The sequence below is a fragment of the Trachinotus anak genome, unplaced genomic scaffold, assembly GCF_046630095.1.
Source record: "Trachinotus anak isolate AG129_WGS33_773 ecotype Australia unplaced genomic scaffold, CSIRO_AGI_Tana_v1 ptg000008l, whole genome shotgun sequence".
NCBI classification, from domain to species: Eukaryota; Metazoa; Chordata; class Actinopteri; order Carangiformes; family Carangidae; genus Trachinotus; species Trachinotus anak.
In genome coordinates this window covers 24,977,664-24,993,410 of record NW_027273859.1, presented here as the reverse complement: position 1 = coordinate 24,993,410, position 15,747 = coordinate 24,977,664, and the positions used below count along the sequence as shown (strand labels likewise).

The 15,747-nt window shown below is 45.2% G+C and overlaps 1 protein-coding gene across 2 annotated transcripts in view; it reads right to left on the bottom strand.

The window, feature by feature from the left end:
• The window catches only part of znrf3 (zinc and ring finger 3), a 69,381-nt gene that overhangs the window by 23,031 nt on the left and 30,603 nt on the right, over positions 1-15,747 (bottom strand). For both annotated transcript variants that reach the window (XM_071483719.1, XM_071483720.1), the window contains exon 2: positions 12,167-12,289. In XM_071483719.1, coding sequence (XP_071339820.1) covers positions 12,167-12,289 — 123 coding nt within the window. The remainder of the gene's footprint in view (positions 1-12,166; positions 12,290-15,747) is intronic.

Sequence of the window (15,747 nt, the reverse complement as noted above, 5' to 3'; positions counted from 1 at the left end):
CTGAGCAATGTGTCATTTGCGTTGTAGAAAGAATGTAACGAGGGAGTTTGCCTGCTAAATGAGTCAAAAAATCTAGATGAAAAATAGGATTTGAGAGTTTTGCTTTTAAAATCAGGAACACTGAGACATTACTGTATGTAAATTACACTAACACCTGGAAAAAATGGAGGCGATCTAAACCTTCTGACTCAAAAAACAATGAGTACAACTACAATGTTTCAACATCAGCTCTTCTTCGGGTCGTACTCAACATGTGATCCAGAGCCCTATTACCAATTAAAATCTATATGAATACATCAAATTATTTCCAATGTTTAGAGCAAAAAACAGTTACATATCAATTAATGGGATAGAATCTAATATTTCAAACCCTGGATGTAGAACTATCTAAATATGGTGATATGAATATAATAAATAATCTCTTTGAGGAGTTTTAAATCGAAAGCAACTGGACTTGGTTATTTGTCTAGGAAGACATTTCACCTCTCATCCAAGAGGCTTCATCAGTTCTTTCTCGCACCTGACCAGGCTGGGACTGGTCCAACTATCTGGTGTGGAGACCCAGGTATTTAAATAAAACATCCTTTACATCTTTTATAGTATCATAAAAAATAAAAACAATTCAACAAATACCATCAGTATTTGCATGCTTTTTGAATGGAAATATTGCGATGTGGAAGGAAAAAAGGAGACAGATTTAAAGGTTGCATATTTTACATTTTTCTAATGTTTTATTTTTTAAAGTGTTGATATCCATCAGAAGATATATTTGTGGTTTTAAGAACCAAAAACCATCTCAGTGTAGTTTTACATCTCCTCCCTCAGGCTTCTCTCCGGAGCTCTAGTAATAACAGGTCGGTGAGCCAATCAGAAGAGAGTCTCTGAGCCTCTCTTCTGATTGGCTCACAGTTTTCTGAGTGATCAAATAAAAATATAGCAGATTTCAGGTAAACACTGAGAGAAGCAAAATCCTGCAAGGTTGGATGGTAGGTTTAGGTGGGCTGGGCCTGGGGTATGGCCGAGAGCGGTGACTGCTTTGTTGTGACATCACAAACTTAAGGAAGTCTTAACAGCTTTGAGGTTGAGCTTTCAGTACTTTCACAGTATTAATATAGAACCTAGACCTGCTTTATAATCAAAATAGACATGGATATCTCACTTTATACAATATGGGACCTTTAAAAATGCATGCAATATGCTGTGTAGGTCTTTAAATTAGCCTACCTGGGATTTCTAAGTTGTGTTAAACCGTCAGTCTGCGTTTTAAACATCCTGTTATCTTACGCTTATATCTTGTTATCCTAAAGGTATAATAAATGATGTGTTACTTGAGCCTATTTTTAAAAAGGTTGGAGAGTGACAGACTCACTTGTAACTGACAAAGTGACTCATACTTGCCTCACCTCGCCTTCTCTCTCTCCCTCCCTCCCGCAGGATGATGAACACTATACAAACTTTTGGCTCAAAAAATGTCTTGGCAAAGAGCCTTGATCTGGGTGACATAAAGAGATAATTGTTCTGAAACATTTAAATGCTTGTCATCATGTGGACTTCTGAGGAAACACACTTTATGAACTAAGACTGTTTTTTAAACTTTCATCAAGCTCTTTTGGTGGGAAAATGAAGCACCATGACATTAGCTTTTTGTTATGCGTGTTATGAAGATGTGATAAGTAATAAATGATGGATGAGGCTCATTCGCTGGACTGAGCATTTTAACATCTTTCTCCCGAAATAAACATGTCTGTCTTACTTGTTGTGCACCACAGGCAGCATTTCCTGTCTCCCCTCCGCCGATTCATGTCTTGTGGCGTCAGTTGCGTGCACACACACTTACACAAACATGAGCGCAGATGCAAAACGTACTGACTCAGACCGCTGCTAATCAAAAGCCTTTTAGTCTTCTCTCCTCCTGCTGCCCACTGCTCTGCCCTGCCGAGACCAAACGCTGGGGCCGGAGGAATGGACAACCGCTAATTAAATTTCCTCCACTTTTCCTCTCTGTCCCTCCCATGTTGTTTTCTTACCGGTTTTGGGCTCTGGCCCTTTGTGATTCCCAGGAAAATAAACAAGCTTTCAGGCTAGGGACAAGAATACTACTTTTTGAGTGCTTCTTCTCCATTTAGTGTCTAAACAGGAGCTGTTTGGATCAAAGTGACGGGAAGTCTTGGTTAGAAATGATTCATGATAACATAACTGTTTTTTTTATCCATGGGAAACTGAAGGAGCAAACCACTAATATTAATTAATGAGATTATCTGTAGTGATTAGACCTTCTGTCAGTCAAAAAGCCCTTGATGTTTTTTCCGTGAATATAAAGTTTTAATTGGTTTCAGAGAGCACTAAGTTAGGAAATACTCATGCCTGAACGTCTTGTTGCTTTTTGATATATGGAGGCAGGAAATAACTTGTGATAAAAAGAAGAATCTGAAATTTTGATATTAGAGTTTTTGCTCTTGGGCTCTCAAAGGAACACCCGAATGCAATGCGTATTTCTGGTATTCAAAATTCAGAATTTCCATATTTTTCAGGAGATGAGAGCTGTCAGACAGAGAGGAGGGAGGACGATAAAGCTGGAAGCAAGTTAAGACAAGCGAAGCACTGGGTTTGTACTCGCCTGCTGCAGGTCTCATGGCACATAATAGATCAAATGTTAGGTGTTTCATTCTCGGCTTTTCAGTGTATAGACGGCCCTTGTTAACAGGCTTGGATATAAAATCAGTAGGTAAGACAGGCTGTTGTGTACCTTATCATATATTTATTATACATTGATGTATTTAACAGTGTTTCCCAGAACAGACGTCTGGAAGAAAACTTTGGTCAGCACCAAAAATTAAGAAATGCTACTAGCACACATGCGTTCATCTCCAACTTGGCCGAGCTAGCTGACAGCCAACACAACAACAAGTGAGAGCAGCACGTTAGCAGGAAAGCAGCAGCAGGAGCTTCAGCCTCCATCTGTATGTACATAGGATGCATTCAAGCACAGTATTGAGTGTAGGCCACAGGTGTTTCGGCAGCGCTCAGAGCCCGACACACAATCATTGCGGTTATGCACTTAAAATAGAAGGGAATAGACCTGAAGTGTAAAAACATGCTGCGGGTTGCAGTTATGCGTGTACAGCATGAATGAAACGCAAGCCAATATGCAAACTGTGCAGACAGTTGTATTGATGGTGTATCTAAAAAAAAAAAACGCAGCTCATAACGCCTCCTGTGCTTTTAACAACACGGTGACAGTTCAAACCCAATCAAGGGTTAACTAAACATCGCAGTGTTAGCGGTTCCGCTAAACCCAGGATGTTACGGCGTGAACATGCTCTATAATCCAAGCATAGTGATCTGAGTCAAGCCGAGGCGTCTCGCTTAACGGCCATTTCTCTCCCTTCCCTTAATTCGTCTGCAGTTATAGGGTTTTTCTCTAATCTCCCTCTGCCTTGAAGCTGCTTTAGCAGACCATGTCCCTGCTTGCATGAAAGAGAAGCTGCTGTTGTTGACTCTCTCTCTTGTAATACTCTTTCCTGCTGCTGGTGGAGGGGTGTTGCTGCTGCCGTCTGTCTTTCCCTGGGCAAACAGCGCAGAGCAGGTCAGAACTCGGCCCCATAACCCCCCCATAATGCCTCTTTTCTTAGCGTACCTCTCGTCTCCTGCTGTGCAGCCTTCCTACCAGAGGAGACTTACTGAACCTTTGATTTTTTTTTTGTTTTTGTTTTTTTTAAACTTAATTTCAGCAGATTAAGATGTGAAAGAAAAGTGCTGGAGAAGAAGCTGCCTGGGTCACTCCTTTGATGATATCCAGTTAGGTCAAAGTTGAGAGACAGGCAGCAAACGCTTTGCCTTCTGATAAGAAACTGCAAAAGGTGAAAGGTATGTACTGCATTAGAAAAGCACAGATTTACCATTAAGCTCCAATAACAATGTTGGACTAAGGATGGACAGAAGGATCAAAATCGATGCAGCAGAACGAGGGACATCATTTTTTCTTCCTTGTCAAAACCTGGCGCCTACATTGCCCATGATGCAGCTCAACTGACAGTTTGGTTGGATATTATTGTGCGATGCTAAGTAGTGGCTGATGTAGCCTGGAGCTGCTCGGCTACAAAGGTCTGGGAAGCTCACTTCTTTCTAACTCCACACCCCCTGTCGATGGAGCCTCCCCTGAGGTCACAGATGATACTTTGCACGCCTCCCTCTGGAGCCACAAAAAGCTTTATAGTATATGGTAGCTATGCAGTAGTACTGCCCAACACCTGGAGACAGACTTTGATGTGTTATGTGCTCCTCTTGCAGTAATCTAGGACAATGCTTCCAGACCTCAGGACACAAGCTGGAGGGGTCAGGAGATGTTGACAGGACAGGAGAGAAAGAACAAAACACTGTATTTTTCTTCACAAAAATCAGCCTTTTTCTGAGTTTTATTCCAATCTTTCTCAAGACTGCTCAAGACTAAATCATTACCTCTGCAGATCCCTAAAAAGAATTCAAATAACAGAGTCGATGAAGGAATAATCATAAAAAAATAATTAAAAAACCCACTGATTTATGAAATGGTGAGTCCATCTCTTGACCAAACCTGACACACACCTCTTCCTCTCGCTGTGTCCCGATGAAGATCAGATAACTCCTGCCCTGATAACATCAGATAACATCAGAGCAGGGAATGTCTGGGGCTGTAAATAGGATTTGAACAAAGCATGGCAACAAGACGGTGTAATATTCAGGCATGTTTACTCATTCGGCCTCAGCTCCATCGTGACACCTCACTGTTCAATATCTTTGGTCTTCAGATTGGTCAAAAACTACACACCTACTACCAGATCATACCCACAGGTAACAACGTAATATCCTTGAGTAGAGTTTAGAGGCGCTTTATTCATCTGAGAGGGAAATCCCACACATTTATCTGGAAGTGTCTAAAGAATTAGGAAACGTCTTTTTCAAAAAACCATTTAACCGCCGCCGCCGCCATCCCGATGTCGCATCCTCATTTTATTGTTATATTGGTCTCTATAAACAGTGGTAATGTATCTCCCAGTTTCTGCCAGGTGCATTCCCAGTCTTTGACCCCATCCCATCTCCATGTTTCTCTTTCTCTTCTTCCATTACCTCACCCTGTCAGAGCATGGGCAGCTCCAATGTCGCCTTCAGACACACACACACACACACACACACCCCACTTCTTCTCCATCTCCTTATGCTGTGCCTAACCTTGCCTCCCTGGCTGAGCATAAAAGAAAGTTTAAACCACAAGAGCAGGATGCCATTTTCACCCCCACTCACTCCTCCAGCAGAGAAATCATCTGCAGCAGCGACAGGCATCTGATTAGCTGTGTGGGGACCGGGGGGGGGGGGGGTCCAGCTTCCATGCCAGGCCGTGGGCCCGAGCCTTAAAGACACGGCCCTGACAAATGCAGCGGGGCGCAGGACACGAGGATTCTCACACACGAACGCACATTCCCCCTACAAAGCAACGGGCTTAGACGGAGATGAAAAGAGAAAAGACGGGGCTTTGGTGGACGTGGGTGGATGTCTGCTCCTATCTTTTCTGAGATTTACTGTTTCCACGGCTCATCTTTTGATCCAGCACCGCCCCGTCTTTTCTGGTAGCTGTTTGACAGACAGGAGAGCTTCAGCTGCGGCTGGCGTCCAACAACAATCGTGATTAAGAGCGAAATAAATAAATAAATATATCGATGTAAGGGAGGGGAAAAATGAAAAGAAACTCTTCCTCTGTGGTGCTAACTGCACTTTCTTCTCTTTCCTCTCACTTCCCCTCCTTTCTTCCTCTCTCTCTCTCTGTTTTTCTCCCCTCGCCTTCTCTCTCTCCCTCCATCTCTCTCTCATCTAAAGTCCCCAGGGCTCCTTTCTTCTCTCTTTAAATAGGGGCCTGAGCTGTGAAGTCTAATAATGGTCATTTGGCCTCCCATTGAAAGCTGGGTAATTCGGCCCAGGGACGGCTCACTTTGAGCCACATGACACAAGGAGCTTCCCAGTGACCATGGAAACCAGCGCAGTGGGATCCCAGGCGCCTCCCAGCGCTGTGAAACGTGGTGAAGCGGTGATTTAGAGGGAGAGGGAGTTTTTTGTTTTTTTTTTGGAGGGGAGAAGTAGGAAGGTGGGTGAGGGTTCCAGCACAGCCTTAGAGAGACATACAGACAGAGAGACAGCGAGACAGAGAGAGAGAGAGACAGCGAGACAGCGAGAGAGAGAGAGAGAGAGAGAGAGAGAGAGAGAGAGAGAGAGAGAGAGAGAGAGAGAGAGAGAGAGAGAGAGAGAGAGGCCCCTGCTTGGTCAGAGTGGAAACCTCTCCCGACACCCCGCCAGGAAGAGTGGCCAAGATAATATCAGCAAGTTGAGGCGTACACAAACATGAAAGGAGAGCCCAAAAGGCAGGCCCCTGAGTTCCCCGCACTTCACAAGCTTTTTTCTCCCTTTTTTCTTCTCTCCTCGCAGCTCCTCCTCCTCTCTTTTTTCAATTGCTCTGTCTATCCCTCCCTCCATGCTGAGGTGTGTGAAAGTGTTTGTGCAGAGCGAGGGGCAGGTGGAAAGGAAGCTAAAGCTTGTGCACTGAGTTTTCTTCAGTTCTTCAGTGACTTTTTCTCTAATGTGGTTACAGAAAAGTTGTGAATGCAGCTGATATTTGTGATTAATGGGCGTTCTGCGATTGATTAAGTGTATACACCTCAAATCTTGTGAAATCTGAGAACGGAGAAAGTTTAAAAGATTTTTGATATTTTTGTGGTAAAAATGTTTTAAATTACTTATGAATTAAAATGTTAAATTACTAGAATCTCTAAATTTGACAAAACTGTATCTTTCAATGGCAGAAAAGCAAATCTATAGAGGAAGGGAATTCAAAATCTCCCACACCTTACTGTATCTAACAAAGCACAGAAATTATGAAGCTGCCACAAAATTAGCTTCCATTATACTTCAGCAGCAGCTGCCTTGATTTAAACAATCATAAACTGACTCTCAATTTGCTGCACTCAGCTGGATGTGAGCCCGATCATTTTTAGCACAAGTATAGAGGGAAATGGCCTCATCAATATCCTGCGTTTCTATGGCTCCGCAATGAAAAGATTTCTTTTGAAATCTTTGAGAAAAAAAAACAAAACAAACAAAAAAAAAAAAAAAGAACGAGCCATATCTGTATCGAACAGAAGCCGCTGTTGAAAATCAATCACTATTGTGGCTTCACTGCAATTTAGCAAAAACGGTGAGGAGACTGCAGAACGCAAAACTACAGCAATTTTCTTTCCTTGTGTTATCACAGCTCTCTGCCTCACTAAGGTCTTTGCAGGAAGGCGAGAGACGCGAGTGATGAGAGCGACAGTGAGTCATTCAGCTGTCTGTGTAGAGACACAAGCTCATCTGCCAGCCCTCCACCTCATCCTATCCACGCTGATACACAGCGGATGAGCTCACTCAGGCACATACACGCACATCAACAAAACACACCCACTGATCGGACAGTATTCCCTTCCATGGGGGCCGGCACGCTGCGTCAGAAGTGGTCTGGAAGTGCAGCCAGCTCAGTCCAGCATTGAAGCCTCTTTACAACAAGCGCTGCAGCATGACACCTTACTGGCATTGCCGTGGCCTCGGGGCGAACTCTCGCACACACCTGAGTGTGTATGACAGCTAACCTGGCCACAGGCTCGGAGCCAGTCACCCGCAATATCACACTCATCTGTCTGTTGCCATTTCTTTCTTTTTAAAGCTGCTCTTCTCTCTCTCTCTCACACACACACACAATCATTGCAGCCTTTATGTACTTTATATATCCCCATCACTCCACTTGTGCACACACACACACACACACACACACACACACACACACACACACACACTACACACTCTCCACAGCTCTGGCTGAGATGCCAGACACGGTTAGAGTCCAAAAGCCACTTAGCACTAAGACACAGCAGCTGTTTGCTCTGGCATGCCGTCCCACGGTGCCAACGTGATGTCTACGGTAGAAGAAGACACAGACACACTCCTCTGCCCGCTCACATTGTTCCACGGCAACTGTGGTTTTAGGATTTGTGTTTGTATGTGTGTCAGAGACAGAGCTTCCCACACAGGATACACTTTTTATGGTTGTGTGCCTCTGGCAAAAACTTTAAAGTAGCTCGCTTTATTTCTGGGAGGATATGTCAATAAAGATCTTGAAACTTTTCTTGTTGCTCGAGTTATTTTTAAGTGCCTCGCAGCAGCCGGTCTCGGCGCAGTTATGCTCCGCTGCGATGAAATGTTGTCTTTGGCTGGCGTTTAAGGTGGAACTGATCGTGGTTCAGAGACGAGCTGGTCAAGGGCAGCGCCAGGCCACACACACAACAAGCACATACCAGGGAGTTTTACATGCTATGCCAGCCAAGAGGCTTGCTTTACACAAGCTGCAGGGCTGTGTGGGAGGACGGGTCGCATTTTTCTGCTTATGTGCGTACAAAAAAAAAAAAGTTGTACCAAGCGAGACACAAATCCCAGCCGCCCAGTTACCAAACTGGACCCATTTGACTTCGTCATCTCCCCCGAAAAGCCAAGCCCCCAACTTCTTTCCTTCCCCTCTAACCCAAGCTCCTCTTGCTATCTGCCACCACTCCACTCCTCTGCTGTCCCGGGTTAGGGGGGTGATGTCATGAGAGCCCTGGGGCAGGATGAAAGGGGAAAAGCCGCCGTGCTGAGGCCCCGTGTGGCCGTTGGACTGACACTGCGATACTTGAAAGAAGAGATATCTCGCTGGCACGGCGACAAAGCCCCCCGATCAGCCCGAAAGCCAGTGGCATGATTTCATGTTCCAGAGAAGCTGCCAAAAATCGCAGTGAATGTATGTGAAAGACAGTGTGGAGAAGAAGGGAGGGAGGCCGGTTCTGAGAAAGTCGAGCAGCAGGGAGGAAATGACAACCAAGAATACGTTATTGACTGCAATAAATAGTTCAACTTGAGAGCAGATAAATGTCTGCAGGGGTGTGAGCATGATTTACAACATCTACAAACACCTCAGAGAAAGCAGAGACTTGGAAAGCTGTAACTAAGGAGAAGCAATTACTTGCAACTGTGTCCTGCTATAGCACCGGGGCACCTCGTGGTGATACGACACCATAACTCGGACGACCAAACCACCTCAAAGAATGTCTCAAACACAGCTGGCTGCAGTAGGAACTGATGTGCTCTTGATTTTCCTGCTGCTGGGGGGAGGGGTTTCTGCTGTGGCACACCGAGGTCAGAGGCTTAACAGTCCTGCAGCTCTCACAGGAACCAGACAGGAAGTGCGGGAAAAAACTGTGTACATATATATGACACGCCGGCGCTTTGGTGAGGTTTGCATGTGGACTCCAGAGGCCGGCGTGACCGACCTCTTTTCCTCCTCTTCCTCTACTGGTAATATTTGCTGATGTCAGAGCATCTCTCTGCGACAGCAACAGCGGTGACAGTGAGTTATTTTGTTAAAATTGCACTGATGACAAAAACAGTACATAGGAACAGTGTCCTGTGTAGAATTTCTTCAAACAAAAAGCTCTGAATCAAGTCAGGAAATATTCAGATGACAAACACCAAAACCAAAAAAGACACTACACAATCAATATGGTCAGCAGCTCTGAAATTATGGAAAAAGCTGCAGAAACCTGCAAACCTGCAGAAAATCACACTGTGGAGAGTCCGGATCCTGGGAGATGATAGCTCATATCTTTTCAACAAGAAATGCTTTTGCAATCATTTTTTGCTTTAAAAACTATCCGCAGGACCATATGCATGAGCCAATTAGTATTGGACATAAAATAAAGGCAAGCCTCTCCTCAGCATTCAGCCATCTCTAAATAGAGGCAGGAATGCCCATTACTACGTGTTGACCAGATCCTAAGCGCAGCTGGGGGCCTTGTGTTCCCAGACACTTTATATTTAGACATGGATTAGAGTAAACAGCATTTTTTTCCCCTTCCAATTCTGTTTTGTGCGATCACTGGGATTCTGTAATTGAATGGAATCTAAATTGACCAGACAAGACCCCAACACTGTTGGTGGCAAAGTGGCAGCAAAGTGGAGTGGGCTCTTGGGTTCAGTCAGGGGCCAGTCGGGTAAGGCAGGAGAAAGGGGGGGCGGGGGGCTGCCGAGCATGAGGCCAAGACCAGGCGGGGCGAGTGTGTAAGAGTGGGCATAGTATCCGGACTAGGGCTGGGCATGGTGACCTGGCTGGCTGGGAAGAGTAAGCCGACTGGCAGGGGGTAAACACTGCACTGTCTGGCCTGGCAAATGCGGCAGTGCCAACACAAAGCACCCAGCTGTGTTCGGGCCCCGGGCGAGGGGTCTGTCAAGATGCAACAATGGGCTTTCCCTCCTCTAATTATAGTCCTGGCTGAATAAACAAAGAGGAAGCAGAGTGGTCTAGAGGTTAGGGAGGCTGGCTTGAGGTCAAAAGGTCACAGGCCAAGGTTCCTGCTATCCTCAATACAGTGTCCCTTAGCAGACATCAAACCCCCAATATACAAAAAATGGCAAGTTCATTAGCGCTCTGCTTTAATTGGTTACAGTAAGCGGAAGGAGTGGATTTCTGGTGCTCAGGGTTTCCCCGTGGCTCAGCTGGCGAAGACCATGGAGCCGCAACAGTCTGGATCTGAATGAGGCCAAATCACATATCACCTGTCTTTCCTGTCTAACCCCATAACATCTCAGCTGTGACTTGGCATCCTTTGTGAAGTCAATTGGCCGACAGGTTCAGGGGTCAGACTGGTACGCTTACTTAAAGAATACTCCACTTCTCTCTGGAGCAACAACAGGTTGATGAGCCAATCAGAAGAGGGGCTCTGAGCCAAAAAATGAGCCTGAGAATTGTACAGTTACACTGTTCCCATCACGGTTACAGTAGTGGTGAGCAGTAAACAACAAGTTAAGCCAGTGATATTTTCCTTGGTTTCCCTCTGGAGCTGTTAGCTGCTTCTCAATCAGAGACACATCACCTCAATAAAGACTATTTACTTATGAGTGAAGCCACCCATGACCATGGTATTCTTAGCTACAGTAGCAGAGATGTTTCAGTGCTGAACATTAGGCCAGTTTTCACGTTTCAGCACCAGCTAGGTAGCAGCAGCCATCACCGAAGAAAGTGCACCATTAGCATATCTATACGGTACAAGGGCTCCTTAAATTATGAATGGCTGCTCTCTTTCTGTCACCAGGCATGCACGGGATAAATGAGACTATAGCCAGCCGCCCCCACCCCCCATCCTCCGGGGAATGTTGGTACATTCCATTAAGAGGAACGCTTAATTAAAGCATGATAAAATACCACTCGGAGACTCCAGAGGGGACTGGGCACTGGAGGAGGGAGGGAGGATGGAGACAAGGGGGGGGGCAGTGTGGCGAGAGACAAGGGAGGGATTCAATTCACCCTTATTCTCCCAGCAATTGGAAGTGAGGAGCAAAATAAAACAAAATCATCCTTCCGTGAATTGTCTCTGTGACTACAAAAGATCAAAGATAAACTCTTAAAAGGGTTTTAATTAAGTAAAAGGGAAAGAATTTTCCTTGAGTGTAGCAAAGGGAACTGTCTATACACACACACACACACACACACACACACACACACACACACACACACACACACAAACACACAGCATGCTGTCTACACATTTCTGCTGGTCGCTCATGGAGCCAAAAATATTACATCCCAACATTCAATACATCTGATAGTGTTGTTGTCTATTTTGATCTGTACCCTTAAGATTTTACAAGATTGTATTTACAGCAATCCAGTTATAATTATATCTGTGTTTTCATGTCCCAAGATGTGGAAATTGGCTGTAAATAGCAGAAAATAGCAAAAAACACAAACATGGTTTCAACTGCAACAAAGCGAAGATGGTTTTTGCATCACTTACAGTGGCACCTTGATGCATGACATACAAGCATGGACATGGAGTTTTTTTTTTTTTTTTTTAAATCTGAACACAGATTGATACGTGTAGTCTAGAGCGTGGTGCATGTTTTTCACTGACCTCTTGTGAGGAGTTTAAGCTGTTGTTTAATCTGCACAGAGCACCAGTGCATTTGTTTTCTGAAGATTAACTTGTGTACATCAGCGGTAAATAAAATGACCAATAAGAAAATGCACTTATTGTTCATCACTACACAGTGACTTGAAAAGAGTGAACGACCAGTTCCTTACCTTTCCCAGCACCGTGAGACAACTAGGGTCCAGCTCCGGTTGCTCCAGCTTCACCACTCCGACCCAGCCGTACTCGTACAGGTCCTCCTCATCGTTATTATTGCACAGTCCCAAAGGATGCATCTGGAAAGACAGATAAGTATTAATAACAAAGCTACTGAGTGAGAAACCCTGTCATGTACTCTTCAGTGTAAAACTCCAGCTAAAAACATATGCAGTGTTTTAAGTGTGAGGGTCCAGGCATCATCAGATTTTCTCCAGGCGTGGTGGAAACTTCTAGTTTAGAATTAAACTAATCTCTTCTGGGTACCACCACCCACCCCACACAACCTTTGGGGGAGTACGACAATTCATAATCCACTTGTCACCTATTTTCCATAATGAAGCATAAGAGCTTAAGAGCATTAGACGTCTCTGAAGTATTCGCTGTGTGCGGCAAAATCTTGCAGCGTCTAAACATACAGTTCAGCAGATAAGCAAAGCTTGGATTCACCAATTAGGCAGATTTTCATTGGAGTTCTACTTAAGGGAAGGTACATTACATCTGCTTCCATTCTTATTGCTGAGAATGATTAATGTTGCTGACATTACTGTTGTGTTCGCACATACATCCACAATGACTGAATACATTTTATCTTCACCTCTGAAATTAAAAACGTGGACGCTGACCTTTCACACCAGCGTGAACACACACACAGATCAGGGCCTATCAGAATATCTTGAGCTCTCCTCTCATTACACTTTAGGCCACTAAATTGGCTCAGTCGTCCGTGCCAAAAAGCTCTGCACACCCAGCGGCTAGACGTCTTTAGAGAAGATTAAAGCTAAAGGATGGCAGACATCACAAACAGTGACTCACTCAGTGGGCCCAAAAAAAGAAAGAGGTGGCAGCTTCCTTACTTGTAAACTAACAAAAACATTTATCTTGGAGTATTTATCTCAAAGCACTTCCGTTACTTAACTTGAGTTAAGATGGTGGAAGATGGTGAGGAAGTCAAGAGAATAGCTAAGTGTAAGATGGGAATTAATAAAAACCCAAGACTGTATTTCACATTTTGACATCAAGAGACTGTTTTCTAATAATCCGTGTTGCGGATGTGCTAGCATGCACTCTGTGTGGCTCATAATAAGTTAAAGGTCCCATATTTTACACTTTACAGTTGTTTTTTTTGAAGTGTTGATACCAAAAACCACCTCAGTGTAGTTTTACATCTCTCTCAGGCTTCTCCCTGGAGCTCTAGCCCTCTGGGGCATGTCTGGGAGCAGTGACTGTTTTGTTGTGACATCATAAAGTTACAGAAGTCCTGATGGCTCGTTTTAGGGCTCAGTTCCTGAATACAGGCTTTGTGCATATCTCTGTGTACTGATCACAGTATTAATATAGAACCTAGATCTGCTTTGTAATCAAAAACACATGGACATCTACCTTTATACTTTAATAGACCTTTAACAGATAACCCCAGCAATCTCTGTAGGCAATCCCTGGAAGTGAACAGTGCAATAAAAGAGGTGAAGCATACAAACACAAACCAAAAACAAAACAAAAGCAAAGAGGACAACTGCAGCTGTCTGCAGTTCACCAGCATGAAATAATGACCAGCTCAAACAAGCCTGGATTAAAACTGTAACCAAGTGGAGCTCCAAAATCCTGGATCCAGTCCGCACCCTGGCAACAGTGCAAAGACAAGCTCCTGTATTAGCATTAGAACTGGGCCAAACTGACCTGCAGGCCACTTATCCTATTAACCCAATGACCACAAAACCCCAATCAACCAGAACTGTGGCGCCGAGCCCTCGGCCACTATGGCCCCGGGGCCACTGCTGATGACCCAAGATACCATTCTCTCTGTATGCTGACCCCTGACCTTTGAACCCCACTTCATCACGTTGGGAGCAGGTTAGTCGTGCAGCAGGCCAATTGAAGAGAGATTCAGAAGGCGCCTAGTCACTTCAGTGCCACAAGGCCGAGGGGTCAAGCCCCTGACCTGAGGGTTTTTTTTTGGGGAGGACTTAGCTAAGAGTGAGGGGGTCAAATGCAAATTAGGTGCAGTATGGACGAATCATAGGGAAGGAATGCGGACAACGTGTGCCGTTCTGCAACTTCTCTTTCTGCCTTGGGGATGAAATCTGATGATGAGACTGGCATCGGTGCACAAATAGTAGATGCTGATTCGGAGAACTCATATGCCTTCAAGGACTCTGAGATGGAAGAACACTAAAGACCAAAAACACACACACACACACACACACGAGTATGACAACACATGAGAGATTAAGCTCCGATTTTCAATCACAACCCTTGTCCTTCGAAACAAAATGGATCATTCTCACAAGGAAAACCAATGAGGACGTCATGGTGAAGCGAGGCTGCTCTGACTCAAAATACCACAGGATGCAGTCACCTCGCATTTCACAGATTCAACGCGCATCTTCTCAAAGCTGCTTTTCTCTCTTGTAAACATTGGTGAGCAGAGAGAGACGATGTGCTCTGGAAGACTGTTTGGAAGACAGATATTAGCCTCGGGCCGACAGGAACAGGGAGGCAGCGCAGGTATACATTACATACACATTTGGTATGATAATTTCAGAGCGTGCGCTCCCTCTCAGCCTTTGGAGGACGCCAAAATTGAAGGGAAAGACAAAGATAAAAAGAGCGTAACCCAGTCAGGTTTCCATTCAGCCTGCACATCCCGACCTGCCCCTCCCACATCATCATTCTATAAACTGTAACAACTCTCTGGAGCATACCAGCACATCCCAGTCACCTGAGGTAACACTGTGTTTCATGTGACATGCTGCTGGGGAGGAAGCACAGAGAGCCAGCGTAGGAGGATCTAAAGAGAGGCTGAATCTGTCCCTGTGTCTCAGTCAATCTAAAGGAGGACCAGGAAGTGGAGCGCCGCTCGCTGTGTGATTATGACCTCTCTCTCCTGCTCGTCTAACAGCTTGGATGGCAGCGGGGAGCCCCGCCTGCGCCCCCGGGTTCTGAACACTGGGCCATTGTGTGGGGGCTCTTGCACTCCAAATGGGGCAGTGTTGTTGTTGTGGACCGTGTTGTTATTTTAGAGGCTGGCAATTGCACCATTATCTCCACCACAGGGATTTTTCTTTTTTGTCAGATGCTGACGTAGGCGTTGATGGATGTGGGGATGGGGAGCAAAAAGGAAAAAGGAGCTTTGGTATGGAAGAGAGACAGTGATCTGGCGAAGTGGGTCACAGCTACCGGCGGCGCGCACAAAATAGTAATGAGCACATATGCAAACATGCCTACACACACACACACACACACACACACACACACACACACACACACACACACACACACACACACACACACACACACAAAACGGTCCCCTCTTGTGTTCCAACACTGCTTGGTTTCCCCGCAAGGCCCCAAATCACACAAGCTCAGCCCACTGGAAATGGCCGCTTGCTCCACTTAGCTCCGCTGCTCCGTACCCAGGGTTTTGGGTGAAGGGCATCCGGCGCCCCCCGAAGTGCCACAAGGGGGCGGCTCTTGTTCTGCCCAGCCCGTCTTGCCCCTAGGGGAGGCAGCCTTTCACATGAATATCCCGTTACAC